Source organism: Coregonus lavaretus (genome assembly GCF_964263955.1).
Source record: "Coregonus lavaretus genome assembly, chromosome: 9".
NCBI lineage: Eukaryota > Metazoa > Chordata > Actinopteri > Salmoniformes > Salmonidae > Coregonus > Coregonus lavaretus.
In genome coordinates this window covers 1,899,464-1,922,649 of record NC_139996.1, presented here as the reverse complement: position 1 = coordinate 1,922,649, position 23,186 = coordinate 1,899,464, and the positions used below count along the sequence as shown (strand labels likewise).

Sequence of the window (23,186 nt, the reverse complement as noted above, 5' to 3'; positions counted from 1 at the left end):
ACTAATATCTTACTATACTACTACACTAATATATTACTACAATAGTATACTACTACACCACTATACGACTATATTACTACAATATTACACTACTATACTACTCCACCACTACACTACTCCACTACTCCACCACTATACTACTCCACCACTCCACTATTATACTACTCCACTACTCCACCACTATACTACTCCACTTCTACACTATTATACTACTCCACTACTCCACTACTATACTACTCCACTTCTACACTACCATACTACGCCACTACTATACTACTCCACTTCTACACTACTCCACTACTCCACTACTATACTACTCCACTACTATACTACTCCACTTATACACTACTCCACTACTATACTACTCCACTACTATACTACTCCACTTATACACTACTCCACTACTATACTACTCCACTACTCCACTACTACACTACTACACTACTACACTACTCCACTACTATACTACTCCACTACTATACTACTCCACTACTATACTACTCCACTACTCCACTACTACATTACTCCACTACTATACTACTCCACTACTATACTACTCCACTACTCCACTACTCCACTACTCCACTCCTATACTACTCCACTACTCCACTACTATACTACTCCACTACTACACTACTATACTATTCCACTACTATACTACTCCACTACTCCACTACTATACTACTCCACTACTATACTACTCCACTACTATACTACTCCACTACTATACTACTCCACTACTCCACTTATATACTACTCCACTACTCCACTACTATACTACTCCACTTCTACACTACTCCACTACTCCACTACTATACTACTCCACTACTATACTACTCCACTTCTACACTAATATCTTACTATACTACTACACTAATATATTACTACAATAGTATACTACTACACCACTACACCACTATACGACTATATTACCACAATATTACACTACTATACTACTCCACTACTATACTACTCCACTTATACACTACTATACTACTCCACTACTATACTACTCCACTACTATACTACTCCACTACTATACTACTCCACTACTCCACTACTATACTACTCCACTACTATACTACTCCACTTATACACTACTTCACTACTATACTACTCCACTACTATACTATTCCACTACTATACTACTCCACTACTATACTACTCCACTACTATACTACTCCACTACTCCACTACTATATTACTCCACTACTATACTACTCCACTTATACACTACTCCACTACTATACTACTCCACTACTATACTACTCCACTACTCCACTACTCCACTACTATACTACTCCACTACTACACTACTACACTACTACACTACTCCACTACTATACTACTCCACTACTCCACTACTACACTACTATACTACTCCACTACTATACTACTCCACTACTCCACTACTCCACTACTATACTACTCCACTCCTATACTACTCCACTACTCCACTACTATACTACTCCACTACTCCACTACTATACTACTCCACTACTATACTACTCCACTACTATACTACTCCACTACTCCACTACTCCACTACTCCACTACTATACTACTCCACTACTATACTACTCCACTACTCCACTACTATACTACTCCACTACTATACTACTCCACTTATACACTACTCCACTACTATACTACTCCACTACTATACTACTCCACTACTCCACTACTATACTACTCCACTACTATACTACTCCACTTATACACTACTCCACTACTATACTACTCCACTACTCCACTACTCCACTACTATACTACTCCACTACTCCACTACTACACTACTCCACTACTATACTACTCCACTACTATACTACTCCACTACTATACTACTCCACTACTCCACTACTACACTACTCCACTACTATACTACTCCACTACAATACTACTCCACTACTCCACTACTCCACTACTCCACTCCTATACTACTCCACTACTCCACTACTATACTACTCCACTACTCCACTACTATACTACTCCACTACTATACTACTCCACTACTATACTACTCCACTACTCCACTACTCCACTACTCCACTACTCCACTACTATACTACTCCACTACTATACTACTCCACTACTCCACTACTCCACTACTACACTACTCCACTACTCCACCACTATCCTGCTACACTAGTACACTCCAGCACTGTCTGCTTTATAGGTAAGATGTCACAGTGAACAGTCTATTCCTGTCAAATCGCAAAACTAAACAAGACCTGCTAGTAGCACAGAATGGATGAATAGAAAATACTGAATGTTTTAGCTAAATGTTTTTAATCACTTTCCTCCCCCTCCTCCAGTGGAATACCCCGGTGGTGACTCACTGCTCTCACATGACTGTTTGGTTGTTTACTCTGCTCTGTTGCCACGACTACAGCCATTTCTGGTCTAACTAAAAATGCACCACAGAGGGAGTGAGAGAGAGAGAGACGGAGGGAGAGAGAGAGAGAGAAAGGAGGAGAGAGAGATCAGCCAAATAATGTTTCAGCCTCACTGAGTTTGACTTTTCTGTGTTCCTTGATGTTATCTGCTGTCGAGAGAGCTGAGAGAGTTTAATGTTATCTGCTGTCGAGAGAGCTGAGAGAGTTTAATGTTATCTGCTGTCGAGAGAGCTGAGAGAGTTTAATGTTATCTGCTGTCGAGAGAGCTGAGAGAGTTTAATGTTATCTGCAGCTCAGGAATCTGTTAGGGACCCACCCTGGTGTTATCACTGACCCTGTTTCACAGGTCATAGTCAATGATTGCTTTCGCAATGTACCCTAATAGTACCCTAATAGTAGACGGTTACACACACAGGTCTGATAGTTACCTTGAATATCCCTGAGTAGCCATTTTCTATACCGAACTCACTGCATTCCTTTACCTTTAAACAGACACTCCCTAGCAACCCAACTCATTGAATTATGCTATACAATTTGTAAGTCGCTCTGGATAAGAGCGTCTGCTAAATGACGAAAATGTAAAGGTACTAGACACTCCCTAGGGAAAGGTTCTCCAACCTTTTCTAGCATGAGATTAGCCTTTTTTTAAATGAGACGTAGCGAGCTACAATTTTTTTCTTCTAGCTTTCAAAAAGGCACAGTCTTCTCCTCTCCCGGGTCCTTAGTGGACAAGAGAAAGTAGTGCACTATGTTTTCTGACATTTACATTTTAGTCATTTAGCAGACGCTCTCATCCAGAGCGACTTACAGTTAGTGAGGGCATACATTATTTTATTTATTTTATTTATGTTTTTCTCATACTGGCCCCCCGTGGGAATCGAACCCACAACCCTGGCGTTGCAAGCGCCATGCTCTATCAACTGAGCTACACGGGGCCATAGTGAGTGAGGGAGAGGGGGAGAGAGAGAGATCAGCCAAATAATGTTTCAGCCTCACTGAGTTTGACTTTTCTGTGTTCCTTGATGTTATCTGCTGTCGAGAGAGCTGAGAGAGTTTTATGTTATCAAGGCTTATAAATCCTTCTTTAACCTGTCTCCTCCCCTTCATCTGCACTGATTGAAGTGGATTTAACAAGTGATGTCCATAAGGGATCATAGCTTTCTCCTGGATTCACCTGGTCTTCTATGTCATGGAAAGAGCGGTAGTTTTTAATGTTGTGTAAACTTGGTGTATATACAGTGAATTCTGAAAGTATTCAGACCTGTTCTTCAACACCATGTTCTCTACTGTGAGACAGAGCCCCTCCCATGATTATATTATTATTGATATTATATGTATTCAGGATTCACTTTTTCCACATTTTTTACGTTATTTTAAAATGTATTAAATTGTTTTTTTCCCTCATCAATCTACACACAATACCCCATAATGACAAAGCGATAACAGGTTTTTTTTTTCAAATGTTTGCTAATTTATAAAAAATAAAAAAGAGATACCTTATTTACATAAGTATTTGGACCCTTTCGAACCCTTTGAGATGAGACTCGAAATTGAGCTCAGGTGCATCTTGTTTCCATTGATCGTCCTTGAGATGTTTCTACAACCCTGTGGTTGTGGGCAGTGCAGTTGCCATACCAGGCGGGGCCAAGCCACATTTCTTCAGCCTCCTGAGGCTGTTGCGCCTTCTTCACCACACCGTCTGTGTGGGTGGACCATTTCAGTTTGTTGGTGATGTGTACGTCAAGGAACTTGAATCTTTCCACCTTCTCCACTGCGGTCCCGTCGATGTGGATAGGGGCGTGCTCCCTCTGCTGTTTCCTGAGGTCCACGATCAGCTCCTTCGTTTTTTTTTAGGTTGAGTGAGAGGTTATTTTCCTGGCCCCACTCTTTCAGGGCCCTCACCTCCTCCCTGTAGGCTGTCTCATCGTTGTTGGTAATCAGGCCTACTACTGTTGTGTCGTCTGCAAACTTGATGATTGAGTTGGAGGCATGCTTGGCCAATGCAGTCATGGGTGAACAAGGAGTACAGGAGGGGGCTGAGCACGCACCCTTGTGGGGCCCCAGTGTTGAGGATCAGCGAAGTGGAGATGTTGTTTCCTACCTTCACCACCTGGGGGCGGCCCGTCAGGAAGTCCAGGACACAGTTGCACAGGGCAGGGTTCAGACCCAGGGCCTCGAACTTAATGATGAGCTTGGAGGGTACTATGGAGTTGAATGCTGAGCTATAGTCAATGAACAGCATTCTTACATAGGTATTCCTCTTGTCTAGATGGGATAGGGCAGTGTGCAGTGCGATGGTGATTGTGTTATCCGTGGATCTGTTGGGGCAGTATGCAAATTGAAGTGGGTCTAGGGTGACAGGTAAGGTAGAGGTGATATGATCCTTGACTAGCCTCTCAAAGCACTTCATGATGACAGAGGTGAGTGCTACGGGGCGATAGTCATTGAGTTCAGTTATCATGTACTCATATTCCATCAATATTATGTTATCAAATCAAAATCAACGTTTAGTTGGCATAGCTGCAGATTGGTTAAATCACATTATCTGGTGTACCAAAGACTTTTGGTATCCATTACTGGGAGTTACAGGACAGGTACTGTTTGGTGTAGCACGTGCGATGCTGTCTTCGTCCTTGATTCGTGGAAACAGGAGTCTCATAAAACGTCTGGGTCCAGTTGCAGGGCGTCCGTTATAAATGTTGTGTTATTAAAATAAATAATTGTTTTCTAAATTCAAAACAGACCCCCTGCTGAGGAGAGGAGACAGGCCTGTTGATTGGATTAGAGGAGGAGAGGAGACAGGCCTGTTGATTGGATTAGAGGAGGAGAGGAGACAGGCCTGTTGATTGGATTAGAGGAGGAGAGGAGACAGGCCTGTTGATTGGATTAGAGGAGGAGAGGAGACAGACCTGTTGATTGGATTAGAGGAGGAGAGGAGACAGGCCTGTTGATTGGATTAGAGGAGGAGAGGAGACAGGCCTGTTGATTGGATTAGAGGAGGAGAGGAGACAGGCCTGTTGATTGGATTAGAGGAGGAGAGGAGACAGGTCTGTTGATTGGAGGATTCTTCTGTTCTGCCTGTACATGTTTTATCATCGCCACTCCCTCTGAAAGGCTCTGTACCGGTACCCCCTGTACAGTGGGGAAATAAGTATTTAGTCAGCCACCAATTGTGCAAGTTCTCCCACTTAAAAAGATGAGAGGCCTGTAATTTTCATCATAGGTACACGTCAACTATGACAGACAAATTGAGAAGAAAAAAATCCAGAAAATCACATTGTAGGATTTTTAATGAATTGATTTGCAAATTATGGTGGAAAATAAGTATTTGGTCAATAACAAAAGTTTCTCAATACTTTGTTATATACCCTTTGTTGGCAATGACACAGGTCAAACGTTTTCTGTAAGTCTTCACAAGGTCTACACAGCCCTGTAGGCCCTGGTCAAAAGTAGTGCACTATGGAGGGAATAGGGTGCCATTTGGGATGGAACCTCAGACTTGAATCACTGGTCCTGGAGACTGCAAGTTGTTCATACCATATTGTTTTTAATGATTAACCTTTTACTGCAGTGGGCTAAATCTGGGTCACACAGAGTGTTTCTTGGAAGTCTTAAACACATCTACATTGAAACGAATGTATACACCTCACACACATGGTTATGGGCTTTAAAAAAAGAAGACACCTGTACCGTGTCAGATATAGAGTTGAAATGTATTCCATTGTGAGTTTGCATCCCAATATTACACTTTATATACTTCACAGAAGACTGAAATATAACAAAACCGTTTGACATAGAAACACCAGATTTTTAATTAAAAAGAATTCTAATTTTTATTAATGATGAAATGATGAAAGATATAAATGCCATTCCATCCATGAGACCTCTAGCAGTAGCTACACAGCCATGTTGGAAACCCATGGTTTTTCTCCTAAACAGGTTCAACTGGTTTTCTGATTATTCTTACATGGGGTCAATGTCACTAGACTTTAGCAGATGTTAAGTTAATCAGTAACAAATTACACAAAGTCACTTGACATTGGGGGGGTGAATAAACTTTTCCCAAGGATTCAAATCAAATCAAATCAAATCAAATCAAATCAAATCAAATTGTATTGGTCACATGCGCCGAATACAACAGGTGCAGACATTACAGTGAAATGCTTACTTACAGCCCTTAACCAACAGTGCATTTATTTTAACAAAAAAAGTAAAAATAAAACAACAACAAAAAAAGTGTTGAGAAAAAAAGAGCAGAAGTAAAATAAAATAACAGTAGGGATGCTATATATACAGGGGGTACCGGTGCAGAGTCAATGTGCGGGGGCACCGGCTAGTTGAGATAATTGAAGTAATATGTACATGTGGGTAGAGTTAAAGTGACTATGCATAAATAATTAACAGAGTAGCAGCAGCGTAAAAATGATGGGGTGGGGGGGCAGTGCAAATAGTCCGGGTAGCCATGATTAGCTGTTCAGGAGTCTTATGGCTTGGGGGTAAAAGCTGTTGAGAAGTCTTTTGGACCTAGACTTGGCACTCCGGTACCGCTTGCCGTGCGGTAGCAGGGAGAACAGTCTATGACTAGGGTGGCTGGAGTCTTTGACAATTTTGAGGGCCTTCCTCTGACACCGCCTGGTATAGAGGTCCTGGATGGCAGGAAGCTTGGCCCCAGTGATGTACTGGGCCGTACGCACTACCCTCTGTAGTGCCTTGCGGTCGGAGGCCAAGCAGTTGCCATACCAGGCGGTGATGCAACCAGTCAGGATGCTCTCGATGGTGCAGCTGTATAATTTTTTGAGGATCTGAGGACCCATGCCAAATCTTTTCAGTCTCCTGAGGGGGAATAGGCTTTGTCGTGCCCTCTTCACGACTGTCTTGGTGTGTTTGGACCATGATAGTTCGTTGGTGATGTGGACACCAAGGAACTTGAAGCTCTCAACCTGTTCCACTACAGCCCCGTCGATGAGAATGGGGGGGCGTGCTCAGTCCTCTTTTTTTTCCTGTAGTCCACAATCATCTCCTTTGTCTTGGTCACGTTGAGGGAGAGGTTGTTTCTTTCTCAGCACAAAGGAAAATCTACCTTTACCTTCCTGTAGTTGGCCATTTGGAAGGATTCTAAATGGAGGAATGGTCTAAGATCACTCCTAATGTGTTCTCCAACTCATAAAACATTTTAGCAAAAGGCTCAGTGCCGTTATCCTCACAACGTGAGGTATTGAAAGGGGGTGTCAATTTTGACCCCTACCTTTTTGAGAAAAAAAGTATTACTTGTTAAACAAAATCTTTCTCTGAGCAAATGTTTTAGCATACAAAATAGCTCAGTATTTGAATTATTTATTGTATACAGTCATTTTTACTCATCTTTATCAAGGGTGTTAATAATTTGGGGCCCCACTGTATACTTCAAAGGTAGAGATATGTTGAAACTGGATCCATCATAATGATTCTACATTTTATAGTGTGCCATGACCATTACTGGACAAAGGTTAAACTGCTGTTCTGTTAATGCTATACTATGGTGTTGTGCCACTAGACTTTGACCAGATATTATTGCATCCAAAGATCAACTGTACCTAGAACATAGATACAGAGCCACTTGTCATCAGGAAGGTGCTCTCTCAGCACAACGGAAAATATCTCAATGACTTGACATGTTCTGTTTGTGAATACAGGCTACAAGGTAAGAATCTTCCAAGGGATTATTGTAAAGTGTGTAGAGAAATTAAATATATGGTGTTATTATAGTATAGAGAATGACAGTAAAACACTCAGACCTAACAGTCCATTTCACCTGGGCCAGGTACGTGACAGTTCAATTATACAAAATGGCGCTAACTGGGCGTAGGCAAGTCAAATTCAAAAACATATTGTTCATATCTCGTATTATAGGATTCGTATATCGTGGTTATTTTACAATTTGTAAAAATGTTAATGTATCATAGTTCTAAATCATCTTTCAGAATATCAGAACATTTGTGGTTTTCAAAATGACAGTGAGCTCCTACTTCCTGTGTAATTTGGGATGAAACCTGAACGTACTTTTCTTAACATTGATATTATGAATTAAATTCAACAATATCATAATAATTGCAGATCTGTTGAACAAAGCGACACACTAGAATGAGTGAAATTATTACAAGAGAAAGTGAGACATTATTATCATTATTATTATTAATATTATTATTATTATTAATATTATTATTTATAGCTTCACTACATGGAGAAAAGGTGAAAAATATCAGTCATGATACATGTTCCTGTGATTGCATTAAATCACCTGACTGTTTGGACGTGTCTGTTAGTAAATGTTTGATTTCTAAGAGATAAAATAAAACAAATTGACCTTCAATAATTAGTTGTCACTGTGTTCACCAAAACCAACATGCTGCATCTCTGTTTAGGGGTCAGTGCTCTAAAATGAGTCTCTCTGGGGAGAAAGAGGAGGGGGGCCCTGCCTCTAAAATGAGTCTCTCTGGGGAGAGAGAGGAGGGGGGCCCTGCCTCTAAAATGAGTCTCTCTGGGGAGAGAGAGGAGGGGGGCCCTGCCTCTAAAATGAGTCTCTCTGGGGAACATGACACCAAAGCTAAGAGGTGAGATGACAATGTTGTTTAAGAATTTATAAGGAGATTATTTCTAAAACGTTATATACACAATTTTTTCACGTTTGTTATTTTACATCAGAAATGATTGCTTATGGGTAACTTCATGTGTCTATAAAATATTGTTGTTCTGAGATTTTAATTAATATATTTTTGGGTATTAATTTTTGTATTGCAAAACGCTATATAGCTGGAATGAAATGTTTGTATCCTGTATATTTGACTGTGATATGTGGATGTCTCACCAGCACACACACACACACACACACACACACACACACACACACACACACACACACACACACACACACACACACACACACACACACACATCTTTACCAGCATACACACACACATCTATAGAAGTTTTACATGACATAATCATTTATCCTACTCTTAATTATTGTCTAATATGATGTCATGCATAACCTTGTTGTTTTTACTCATTCTGATGGTTGTTACAAGCGGAATTTTGACAATATTACCGTTATATCAACACACTCTTCACTCCTGTTTAAACCAAAAAGGGTTCTATCGCTTGCTTAATATATGGAACCACTAAAAGTTATATATAGAACCCTGCGTGGTGCCATTTATGAATTATGTCTACTACTATTAAATAGGACTTTTTTTGTTAAGAATATAATTTATAGGACAATAGAAATGGTTGAAAATCCCAATATTCATTAAAAATTATCCTTAGAAATAGCAGTGCTGGGCATTTGGATAGCCATAGTCAGTCACTCAACAACAGAATACTCTTATGAAAAATATTGATCTTTAACTTACAGTCTGTGGATACTATGCGACTAGAAAGGTTAAAAATGCATGTAAGACATCACAGCACAGTTGAAAAATATATGGCAGGTGGAAATCAAGAGGATGGTTCTACGGAGATAGGTGGGCGGGGCTGAGAGTAGCAGAGGGGTGGGATTAAAAAAGATAATGATCGGTAAAAGTCATTACTGTAAACACTATAGATGTCTGAGTACTTTATATCCAAAATGTAATGTGTATAATTAATTATTATTATTATTATTATTATTACAATAAAAAAAGTAATTACTGTGTGTTTATAAAGCCCTTTATACATCAGCAGATGTCACAAAGTGCTATACAGAAACTCTAACACTACATATAACCTATTTTAGCCTTAACCCTTAACCCTAATTCTAGGGTAGGGTAGCGTAGAACACTTTTATAAACTATTTTAATAATAATATTATGTTAGTAAATACAATTATAGTATTAAAAAGCGTTTTGATTTTTTCGTTAATCAAAACCTGTCAACGCATTTTGCTTTTTTTGTTGTTATTTTATTATATGTATAATTGCAAGGCAGAACACTTGATAAACAAGCCACATTAGTTTTATTTTTCAAATGTGGTTTGAACTGGGTGACCTAGTAACCTCTATGTAAAAGTCCAGCAATTGGCGTGGGATAGGTGGGGTAGGTTTGAGACTGATCTAAGGAATTAACAAGAAAAATACACTTTATTCTCAGCTGCCTCACCAATGTCTGTACGTGAATTAATAACTTGTAATTGCTAAATTTCCAATAGATGGCAGCATAAGACCACGAAGAATCAGTTATAGGCTACAAGCAGCAATATGGGGAGTGGTGGTGTATCCAGGGAGAAAACTAAGCTGATCTTCTGAAATGTCATTCATGGTCTTATGCTGTCATCTACTGGAATTATTTAGCAACTGCAGTAGTACTGAATAAAGTATATCCTTACTGAAGTAGTAATTACTCAGAATTGCAAAATATGACATTTTCTAGTTCATTTTACCACTTACAACCATAAAATAACAATTTATAGCATAACAAACAATGAAACTGACATAAACCAAAAACACCATACATTTAGTTAATTATATATTTTTAAACTATCTAAATAGATGGGTGACATTATCTGCCAAAGTAACACCACTAGATAAAGAAGAGCTCTCCAGTGGGTGTACCAAAACATTCAAAGACCCTTTTCTTCAAATCAAATCAAATCAAATCAAATTGTATTGGTCACATGCGCCGAATACAACAGGTGCAGACATTACAGTGAAATGCTTACTTACAGCCCTTAACCAACAGTGCATTTATTTTAAAAATTAAAACAACAACAAAAAAAGTGTTGAGAAAAAAAAGAGCAGAAATAAAATAAAATAACAGTAGGGAGGCTATATATACAGGGGGGTACCGGTGCAGAGTCAATGTGCGGGGGCACCAGCTAGTTGAGGTAGTTGAGGTAATATGTACATGTGGGTAGAGTTAAAGTGACTATGCATAAATAATTAACAGAGTAGCAGCAGCGTAAAAAGGATGGGGTGGGGGAGCAGTGCAAATAGTCTGGGTAGCCATGATTAGCTGTTCAGGAGTCTTATGGCTTGGGGGTAGAAGCTGTTGAGAAGCCTTTTGGACCTAGACTTGGCACTCCGGTACCGCTTGTCGTGCGGTAGCAGAGAGAACAGTCTATGACTAGGGTGGCTGGAGTCTTTGACAATTTTGAGGGCCTTCCTCTGACACCGCCTGGTATAGAGGTCCTGGATGGCAGGAGGTTACAAGTTTATCATCTTTCAAAGCAGAATTACTTTCCCATTGTTCCTCAACTGTAGTGTATGATATAAATTTTTCTAGCTGAGTCTCCACTTTTATCCAATGTAAAAAACACAATTTCAAATGTTCCTACATGAGTCCGAATCGAGCCGGTCGGTCACATTTGACTGTGTAAAACCTAGCAGTACTACTTATTTCTCTGAGAGTGAGGCATATATATATTATTACTGTGTAAAACCTAGCAGTACTACTTATTTCTCTGATAGTGAGGCAGATATATAGCATTTTGCAAAAAAACATGATTATTTGTCTCTCTGAAATGAAACCATCAAGTGATCGATTTTAAACAAACACATGTCTGTCATTGAAAACCCCCCATGCCATGATTAGATAATGAAAAAACACAACCATTTATTTGATAATTTCTTTAAACAATAGAAGTTAATTTACGAACATTTCTGAAAATGGATATATAGCGTTTTGGAATGAAACTCTTCTTCTGTTTCCCCATCTGAACTCAGAGTAGATGAGAGACGTAATGTTTGTCTCTGTTGTGTTGAAGTCCAATCAAGCAGGAGAGACCAGCCTCCCCTGTACCCAGCTGTGTGTCCATGAAGAGTGACCGGTCTATGAGTCGTCCTATATACTTCAGAGAGGGAGACTTCTCTAATGAACAAAGGTAAGAAGAACTCATGGGTCATGGTCAGTGAGTTAAACAACACTGTCTCTAGTCATTTCTCCTCTCCCATTTTCCCATTTATTTTGGATGTTTTCATAATCCATTGGTGAATCCTTTTTTCCATTTTCATAGTCCTAAAACAATATTAAACAAACACTACATTCCCTCCCTGTGTGTGTGTGTGTGTGTGTGTGTGTGTGTGTGTGTGTGTGTGTGTGTGTGTGTGTGTGTGTGTGTGTGTGTGTGTGTGTGTGTGTGTGTGCACTCCCTGGATGAGGAGATGTAATCTCTATCCTGATTGACTAGTCACTTTTACCCCTACCTACATGTACATATTACCTCAACTACCTGGTACCCTGCACATTGTCTCAGTACTGGTACTCCTTATAGCCTCATTATTGATATTTTAATGTGTTACTATTTCCTTTTTTTATTTAGCTAATTTTGTTACTTTTTAACTGCATTGTTGGGAAATGGCTCGTAAGCAAGCATTTCACGTTAAAGTGTACCCCTTTTGTATTCGGCGCATGTGACAAATACAATTTAATTTGATTTAATTTGAAGCTCATGCGTAAAAACATGTCATCAGGTCGAACGGTCGTCTCACGCCGTACTGCACATGTGCAGGCCGTCAAATCAAAGGCACTCCTTCCATATAAAGTTGTTTTTGACTAACATGAAAACGTGTCAGTTTGTCACTTTCACGAGGTTGGAGTAGTAATGTGTTCAACTACTTACGACAGAACATTTAGAAAATGAACAAATCAATCAAACCAAATGTGATTTGTCACATGCGCCGAATACAACATGTGTAGACCTTACAGTGAAATGCTTACTGACAAGCCCTTAACCAACAATGCAGAGTTTTTTAAAAAGTAACTAAGAAATTTTTTGACTTCTCAAATTTATTTGACTTCTCAAACCCTAAACCCTAGCCTGATCTGCTTAATATGAGTACCCAATTATAATGTTTTACATCCGCAGTTGTCACAAAGTGCTTATATAGAAACCCAGTCTAAAACCCCAAACAGCAAGCAATGCAGATGTAGAAGCACAGTGGCTAGGAAAAACTCCCTAGAAAGGCAGGAACCTAGGAAGGAACCTAGAGAGGAACCAGGCTCTGAGGGGTGGCCAGTCCTCTTCTGGCTGTGCTGGGGGGAGATTATAAGAGTATATGGCCATTAAGGACAGATCGTTCTTCAAGATTTAAAAATGTTCATAGATGACCAGCAGGGTCAAATAATAATCACTGTGGTTATAGAGGGTGCAACACGTCAGCACCTCAGGAGTAAATGTCAGTTGGCTTTTCATAGCCGAGCATTCAGAGGTCGAGACAGCAGGTGTGGTAGAGAGAGAGAAGGAGAGAGAGAGGGAGAGAGAGAGAGGGGCGAAACAGCAGGTTCGGGACAAGGTCGCATGTCCGTTGAACAGGTCAGAGTACCATATCCGAAGGCAGACCAGTAGAAACTGGATCAGAGCACGGCAAGGTATCACGTCCGGTGGAGCATGTATCGATACTGATAGGATCGAAAGAAGGGGAGCGCTGCTCTCGGATCAGTTTTCTCCATTAAAATCGTTCCTTATAATTATTTCACAATGCTGACCACGGATCAGCTTCTAGAAAGATATTACTACCTACGGCTGCAAATATTGAGGTAGTTTATTCTAATGCTTACACAATAAAAATGCACTAAATCACAGATTCGGCACATCATTGTTCACATGTTAGGCTACACATCATGAAATATATTGAGACAAATTACAGACAGTAGCCTACAAGTAGCAAAATAAAACTAAATATATTGAACATTGAATATATTTCAATATGATTGGAATAGGCCTATAGCCTGCTGTTTATCTTTTAATGCAGTCATCTCAGTTTTCATTTGAAGCAAATTTGTGTACTTCCCTTGTTTGAATCAATTGCAAAGACATTGGCAACTTTGTATTTGTAGTCAACTATGTTCTGAATCTATTGGCATCACAGAGAGACGGATAAACCATGTGATTCTATGTTTAGCAGAGATCTTCTGTGTATAAAGTCACGCGGAAGGGCAAAAAAGCATCTAACGACTCACTCAGCTGGTCTGAGGCAGGTGTTAGATTACGACCGTTTTCAAGTGCAACGTTAATAACAATGTTTTTTTGAAACAGCTCAGAGATTTAACAATGCTCCTACGAAGATTCTAATGATGAACTTGGCCTTAAAATTATTTTGGGAATCCGGACCCTGGATAAAATACATCTGCTAAATGACTAAAATGTCAAATGTAAATGTTTTACATACAGATCTCATATTACTGTATTGAATTACTTTTTTAAAATATTTAAATATTGATGTCACAAGTGTATCATTTGTACTTTATTAAAAATGTAGTTATTTGTTACATTTCATTTGTTACATTTAACTGTGTAAAATCTATCAGTACTACTTGTTTCTCTGAGAGTGAGGGAGGTATATAGCATTTTGCAAAAACAACATTTGTCTCTCTGAAATGAAGCCATTAAGTGATCGATTTTAAACAAACACATGTCTGTCTTTGAGAACCCCCTGCCATGATTAGATAGTGAAAAAACCCAACCATTTATTTGATAATTTCTTTAAACAATAGAAGTTAATTGACGAACATTTCTGAAAATGGATATATAGCGTTTTGGAATGAAACTCTTCCTCTGTTTCCCCATCTGAACTCAGAGTAGATGAGAGATGTAATGTTTGTCTCTGTTGTGTTGAAGTCCAATCAAGCAGGAGAGACCAGCCTCCCCTGTACCCAGCTGTGTGTCCATGAAGAGTGACCAGTCTATGCAACTTCCTATACTGTTTAGAGAGGGAGACTTTTCTACTGAACAAAGGTAAGAAGAACTCATGGGTCATGGTCAGTGAGTTAAACAACACTGTCTCTAGTCATTTCTCCTCTCCCATTTTCCCATTTATTTTTGATGTTTTCATAATCCATTGGTGAATCCTTTTTTCCATTTTCATAGTCCTAAAACAATATTAAACAAACACTACATTCCCTCCCTGTGTGTGTGTGTGTGTGTGTGTGTGTGTGTGTATGTGTGTGTGTGTGTGTGTGTGTGTGTGTGTGTGTGTGTGTGTGTGTGTGTGTGTGTGTGTGTGTGTGTGCACTCCCTGGATGAGGAGATGTAATCTCATGTTTTGTCCACAGAAACCAACAGGAGAGATCAGAGTCAGAGATTCTCAGTGGTCAGTCTTCCCAGAGTCATCAAACAGACCTGGCCTCCATATTCAGTGTATGTGGTCCTGTTATGTTCATGTGTTTTTGTTTACCTCAAGTAAAGTTGATCTGTCAATCATTCATTAATGTGTTCATAAGAAAGCATTTCTTCTCTTGCTTAACTTATTTACTTTATTTATTTCAGTTGCTTGAAGAGAATATTATGACATTTGTAAAGAACGAGCTGAAGATGTTCAAGAGGATTCTTAGTCCAGAACTCCCAGAAGGGTTTGAGAGTCAGAAGCAGGATAAGGAAGTGGTGGATGCTGAAGATGAGAAGCAGGAGAGCAGTGCCAGAGAGGGGGCTCTGAAGATCACACTGCACGTCCTGAGGAAAATGAACCAGAAGGAGCTTGCTGACACACTGGAGAAAAGTAAGAGCTGTCTGCCTCATGTTGAATGCTGTTTTATAACAAACATTTAAACGTTTTTAGCCAAAGTACAGCGAAAGTAGCTGTGTAACTCAATGATATTGTAGCAGCCTTAACACAACACCTAGTGACCTCATCAAGTAGCAGCGGGGATGTGTTGTGGTGATTAATTTAGACAGAGAAGAGGAGAGAGAGGAGAGAGACAACATTAATGATGCCATCAATAATTCGAATAATAATAATCATAATGATAATCATAGAATCAGTCACTCCAGTGTGGAATGCATTATGAAAACATTTACACATTTATACTGTCAGTTAAGAGAATAAATGATTATAATTTACAACTTTATAACACAGTCTTACAATACTGTAGGCATTAAAACAGACATAATATTAATATCCTCTGTGTTATTTCTTAATTCAGAAGAGCTTGCTATGATTTGCCAACGTGAACTCAAATCTAATCTAAAGAAGAAGTTTCAATGTGTATTTGAGGGGATCGCTGAACAAGGAAACCCAACACTTCTCAATAAGATCTACACAGAGCTCTACATCACAGAGGGTGGAACAGGAGAGGTCAATAATGAACATGAGCTGAGACAGATTGAGACAACAACCAGGAAACAAGCAAGACCAGAGACTGCAATCAAATGTAACGACATCTTCAAACCCTTAACTGGACAAGACAAACTTATCAGAACTGTGCTGACAAAGGGAGTCTCTGGCATTGGAAAAACAGTCTCTGTGCAGAAGTTCATTCTAGACTGGGCTGAAGGAAAAGCAAATCAGGATGTCCAATTTGTATTTTCATTCCCTTTTCGGGAGCTGAATTTGATGAAAGGGGAAAAACACACTTTGATTGAACTTCTCAATCACTTCTCAATGGAAACCAAAGAATCAAGAATCTCCTACTACAACAAGTACAAAGTTCTGTTCATCTTTGATGGTCTGGATGAGTGCCGACTGCCCCTAGACTTCCAGAAGAACAAGATCTGTTGTGACGTCACAGAGTCAACATCAGTGGATGTTCTGCTGACAAATCTCATCAAGGGAAATCTGCTTCCCTCTGCTCTCCTCTGGATAACTACCCGACCTGCAGCAGCCAATCAGATCCCTTCAGGGTGTGTTGACCAGGTGACAGAGGTACGAGGGTTCAATGACCCACAGAAGGAGGAGTACTTCAGGAAGAGATTCAGTGATGAGGACCTGGCCAGCAGAATCATCTCACACATAAAGACCTCAAGGAGCCTCCACATCATGTGCCACGTTCCAGTCTTCTGTTGGATTTCTGCAACAGTCCTTGAACACATGCTGAAACATAAGAGAGAAGAGATGCCCAAGACTCTGACTGAGATGTACTCACACCTTGTGGAGTTTCATACCAAACAGAAGAATGAAAAGTATCTTGGGAATGAAGAGACAGGTCCACACTGGAATAAAGAGATCATTCTGTCACTGGGAAAACTGGCTTTTCAGCAGCTTGTGAATGGCAATCTGATTTTCTGTGAAGAAGACCTGAAGGAGGCTGGCATTGATGTCAATGAAGCCTCAGTGTACTCAGGATTTTGCACACAGATCTTTAAAGAGGAATGTGTGCTTTACAAGGACAAGGTGTACTGCTTCGTGCATCTGAGCATTCAGGAGTTTCTGGCTGCTGTATATGGGTTCCTCTCATTCATCAACAACAATGAGAATCTAATGGCCGAACCACAAGTTACTGAAGTTACTGTCTACAAGAGTGCTGTGGATAAAGCCTTACAAAGTGAGACAGGAAACCTGGACCTTTTCCTCCGCTTCCTTCTGGGCCTCTCAATGGAGTCCAATCAGAAGCACTTACGAGGTCTACTGACAAAGACAAGAAGCAGCTCACAGAGCCATGAAGAAACAGTCAAGTACATCAAGGAGAAGATCAGGGAGAATCCCTCTCCAGAGAGGTGCATCAATCTGTTCCACTGTCTGAATGAACTGAATGACCATTCTCTAGTGGAGGAGATCCAAAGCTACCTGAGATCAGGAAGTCTCTCAGAAGCCAAACTTTCACCTGCACAGTGGTCAGCTCTGGTCTTTGTGTTGCTGACTTCAGAAAAGGAGCTGGATGTGTTTGACCCGAATAAATACTCCAGATCAGAGGAAGGTCTTCTGAGGCTGCTGCCAGTGGTCAAAGCCTCCAGAGCTGCTCTGTGAGTACATAAAATGACATTTAAGTACTAATCATCAGGAAGAAATATTCAGTTTAGAGAAATATATGTATTATCATTTGTATATCATATATCATATTAAATTGAAAAGCTTGCTGAATCAGTGCATTGGTGTTCACATTAGTATAACAATATGACCATGCAATTCTAGGACACGAAAAATGAATCTATATGTTGTTTAAAAGAATAAACCAAATCTGCCATATTCCTTCTACACTACTGGTGTTAAATTAACAGTGTGTTTGTGAAATCATGATGATTTCTTTGTCAGGCTGTCATTCTGTGGACTCACAGAGGAAGGCTGTGCTTCTCTGGTCTCAGCTCTGAAGTCAAACCCCTCACACCTGAGAGAGCTGGATCTGAGTAACAATGTCCTGAAGGATTCAGGAGTGAAGCTGCTCTCTGCTGTACTGGGGGATCCCCACTGTAAACTGGAGACTCTGAGGTCAGTATTCCTGTATTTGTATTTATTATGGATCCCCATTAGCTGCTGCCAAGGCAGCAGCTACTCTTCCTGGGGTCCAGCAACATTAAGGCAGTTATGTACAATTTAATTATTACATGACATTATATTTCATAACATTTTACCCAATACATTTAGTGTGTTCCCTCAGGCCACTACTCCACTATCACATATTTACAATACAACATCCATGTGTACGTGTGTGTAGAGTGAGTGTCTATATGTATGTGTGTATGTGCCTGTGTGTGTGTCTCTTCACAGTCCCCGCTGTTCCACAAGGTGTATTTTTACCTATTTTTGAAATCTGATTCTACTGCTTGCATCAGTTACCTGATGTGGAATAGAGTTCCATGTAGTCATGGCTCTATGTAGTACTGTGCGCCTCCCATAGTCCGTTCTGGACTTGGGGACTGAAGAGACCTCTGGTGGCATGTCTTGTGGGGTATGCATGGGTGTCCAAGCTGTGTGCCAGTATTCCAAACAGACAGCTCGGTACATTCAGCTCGTCGACACCTCTCACAAACACAATCAGTGATGATGTCAATCTCTCTTCCACTCTGAGCCAGGAGAGACTGCCATGCATGTCATCACTGTTAGCTCTCCGTGTGCTTTTAAGGGCCAGCCGTGCTGCCCTGTTCTGAGCCAACTGCAATTTTCCCAAGTTCCTCTTTGTGTCACCTGACCACACGACTGAACAGTAGTCCAGGTGCGAAAAAACTAGGGCCTGTAGGACCTGCCTTGTTGATAGTGTTGTTAAGAAGGCAGAGCAGTGCATAATTATGGACATACTTCTCCCCATATTAGCTACTGCTGTATCAAAATGCTTTGGCCATGACAGTCTACAATCCAGGGTTACTCCAAGCAGTTTAGTCACCTCTACTTGCTCAATTTCCACATTATTCATTACGAGATGTAGTTGAGGTTTAGGGTTTAGTGAATGATTTGACCCAAATACAAAGCTTTTAGTTTTTGAAATATTTAGGACTAACTTATTCCTTGTCACCCATTCTGAAACTAACTGCAACTCTTTGTTAAGTGTTGCAGTCATTTCAGTTACTGTAGTAGCTGACGTGTATAGTGTTGAGTCATCCACATTCATAGACACACTGGCTTTACTCAAAGTGGCTTTTGTCGTTAGTAAAAATGGAAAAAAGTAAGGGGCCTAGACAGCTGCCCTGGGGAATTCCTGATTCTACCTGTATTATGTTTGAGAGGTTTCCATTAAAGAACACCCTCTGTGTTCTGATAGACAGGTAACTCTTTATCCACATTATAGCAGGGGGTGTAAAGCCATAACACATACGTTTTTCCAGCAACAGACTATGATCGATAATGTCAAAAGCCACGCTGAAGTGTAACAAAATAGCCCCCACAATCTTTTTATCATCAATTTCTCTCAGCCAATAATCAGTCATTTGTGTAAGTGCTGTGCTTGTTGAATGTCCTTCTCTATAAGCATGCTGAAAGTTTGTTGTCAATTTGTTTACAGTAGAATAGCATTGTATCTGGTCAAACACAATTTTTTCCAATAGTTTACTAAGGGTTGGTAACAGGCTGATTGGTCGGCTGTTTGAGCCAGTAAAGGGGGCTTTACTATTCTTAGGTAGTTGGTCAACAAGTGATGACTGTTCACCAGATCCACATGTGTTTACCAGGCACACATAGTCCACACCATGTGTCTGGACAGTGAAGCTTAGTGTTTTAAATTTGGTGCTATGCTCCAGCATTTTGGATTTGAGATAGAATGTTTCATATTAGGCGACAGAACAGAATGTCACCTTTTATTTGAGGTTAATGGTGAGAGGTTAGCATGTTTTGTTGTAGCCTCTGTAACTTTCTCACTCATTATTATTCATGATTCATTCATGATCTTTCTCAATCATGGCATCATCAGGATTACTTTTAGTAGTGTTTAGAAACATGTTATCTACTCACTCAGAAAGAAAATTACTCAACACCAAAGAATAGCAGTGTGGTTTTAATATGATTTTAATATTTACAGGCTGTCAGGCTGTCTAGTCACAGAGGAAGGCTGTGCTTCTCTGGTCTCAGCTCTGAAGTCAAACCCCTCACACCTGAGAGAGCTGCATCTGAGTAACAATGACCTGAAGGATTCAGGAGTGAAGCTGCTCTCTGCGGGACTGGGGAATCCCCACTGTAAACTGGAGACTCTGAGGTCAGTATTCCTGTATCACTCAATGAACACACACACACTGGACACACACACACACTGGACACACACACTGGACACACACACACTGGACACACACACACTGGACACGGACACACACACACACACACACACACACACACACACACACACACACACACACACACACACACACACACACAATGGACACACACACACTGGACACACACAAGGATTAATTGAGTAGTGTTTAGAAACATGTTATCTACTGTTAATAATGATACATTAATTAATTTATATAAAGTACCAGTCAAACGTTTGGACACACCTACTCATTCAAGGGTTTTTCTTTATTTTTATTATTTTTTACATTGTAGAATAATAGTGAAGACATCAAAACTATAAAATAACAAATATGGAATCATGTAGTAACCAAAAAAGTGTTAAACAAATCAAAATATATTTTTTTATATTTGAAATTCATCAAATAGCCACCCTTTGCCTTGATGACAGCTTTGCACACTCTTGGCATTCTCTCAACCAGCTTCACCTGGAATGCTTTTCCAACAGTCTTGAAGGAGTTCCCACATATGCTGAGCACTTGTTGGCTGCTTTTCCTTCACTCTGCCGTCCGACTCATCCCAAACCATCTCAATTCGGTTGAGGTCGGGGGATTGTTGAGGCCAGGTCATCTGATGCAGCACTCGATCACTCTCCTTCTTGGTAAAATAGCCCTTACACAGCCTGGAGGTGTGTTGGGTCATTGTCCTGTTGAAAAACAAATGATAGTCCCACTAAGCCCAAACCAGATGGGATGGCGTATCGCTGCAGAATGCTGTGGTAGCCATGCTGGTTAAGTGTGCCTTGAATTCGAAATAAATCACAGACAGTGTCACCAGCAAAGCACCCCCACACCATAACACCTCCTCCTCCATGCTTTACGGTGGGAACTACACATGCGGAGATCATCCGTTCACCCACACCGCTTCTCACAAAGACACGGTGGTTGGAACCAAAAATCTCCAATTTGGACTCCAGACCAAAGGACAAATGTCCACCGGTCTAATGTCCATTGCTCGTGTTTCTTGGCCCAAGCAGGTCTCTTCTTCTTATTGGTGTCCTTTAGTAGTGATTTCTTTGCAGCAATTCGACCATGAAGGCCTGATTCACACAGTCCCCTCTGAACAGTTGATGTTGAGATGTGTCTGTGACTTGAACTCTGTGAAGCATTTATTTGGGCCGCAATTTCTGAGACTGGTGACTCTAATGAACTTATGCTCTGCAGCAGAGGTAACTTAGGAACTTCCATTCCTGTGGCGGTCCTCATGAGAGCCAGTTGCATCACAGCACTTGATGTTTTTTGTGACTTTACTTGAAGAAACTTTCAAAGTTCTTGAAATGTTCCATATTGACTGACCTTCATGTCTTAAAGTAATGATGGACTGTCGTTTCTCTTTGCTTATTTGAGCTGTTCTTGCCATAATATGGACTTGGTCTTTTACCAAATAGGGTTATCTTCTGTATTCCCCCCCTACCTTGTCACAACACAACTGGTTGGCTCAAACACATTAAGAAGGAATTAAATTCCACAAATTAACTTTTAAGAAGGCACACCTGTTAATTGAAATGCATTCCAGGTGACTACCTCATGAAGCTGGTTGAGAGAATGCCAAGAGTGTGCAAAGCTGTCATCAAGGCAAAGGGTCTATTTGAAGAATCTGAAAGATAACATATATTTTGATTTGTTTAACACTTCTTTGGTTACTACATGATTCCATATTTGTTAGTTCATAGTTTTGATGTCTTCACTATTATTCTAAAATAGTTTTAAAAAATGTTTTAAAAACTTGAATGAGTTGGTGTGTTCAAACATTTTACTGGTAGTGTATATATACATATATGAATAGATATGGCAGGTTTCAGGACTCTGATGTATCTGTAAATGTTGAATAAATATACTGCCACTATTTTCACCACCAAAGAATAGCAGTGTGGTTTTAATATGATTTGACTCTTGCAGGCTGTCAGGCTGTCTAGTCACAGAGGAAGGCTGTGCTTCTCTGGTCTCAGCTCTGAAGTCAAACCCCTCACACCTGAGAGAGCTGGACCTGAGTAACAATGACCTGAAGGATTCAGGAGTGAAGCTGCTCTCTGCTGGACTGGGGAATCCCCACTGTAAACTGGAGACTCTGAGGTCAGTATTCCTGTAGTTGGTCAACAAGTGATAACTGTTCATCAGATCCACATGTGTTTACCAGGCACACATAGTCCACACCATATGTGTTTGGACAGTGAAGCTTAGTGTTTTTAATTGGGCGCTATGCTCCAGCATTTTGGATTTGAGATAGAACGTTTCATATTAATAAACTACACACTATTACTATATGACTAAAATGTAAATGTAATAATGTCACCTTTTATTTGAGGATATTTTCATACATATCTGTGTTACTGTTTAGAAATGAAAGCACTTTATGTATCTAGTTCTCCCATTTGAAAAAATCTTAATAATTTGGACATATTCACTTATATTGT

General features: G+C 40.1%; 1 protein-coding gene across 1 annotated transcript in view; it reads left to right on the top strand.

Moving 5' to 3' along the window:
* Nucleotides 1–22,861, top strand: part of LOC311134810 (NLR family CARD domain-containing protein 3-like) — a gene marked incomplete at its 3' end in the record, with an annotated part of 48,258 nt that extends 25,397 nt beyond the window's left edge. The window contains exons 3-10 of the mRNA XM_084168592.1: nucleotides 12,112–12,228; nucleotides 14,965–15,081; nucleotides 15,399–15,483; nucleotides 15,613–15,841; nucleotides 16,266–18,021; nucleotides 18,311–18,484; nucleotides 20,505–20,678; nucleotides 22,672–22,861. Of these exons, the coding sequence (XP_084024718.1) occupies nucleotides 12,112–12,228; nucleotides 14,965–15,081; nucleotides 15,399–15,483; nucleotides 15,613–15,841; nucleotides 16,266–18,021; nucleotides 18,311–18,484; nucleotides 20,505–20,678; nucleotides 22,672–22,861 (2,842 nt within the window). The remainder of the gene's footprint in view (nucleotides 1–12,111; nucleotides 12,229–14,964; nucleotides 15,082–15,398; nucleotides 15,484–15,612; nucleotides 15,842–16,265; nucleotides 18,022–18,310; nucleotides 18,485–20,504; nucleotides 20,679–22,671) is intronic.
* Nucleotides 22,862–23,186: the final 325 nt, after the last annotated feature.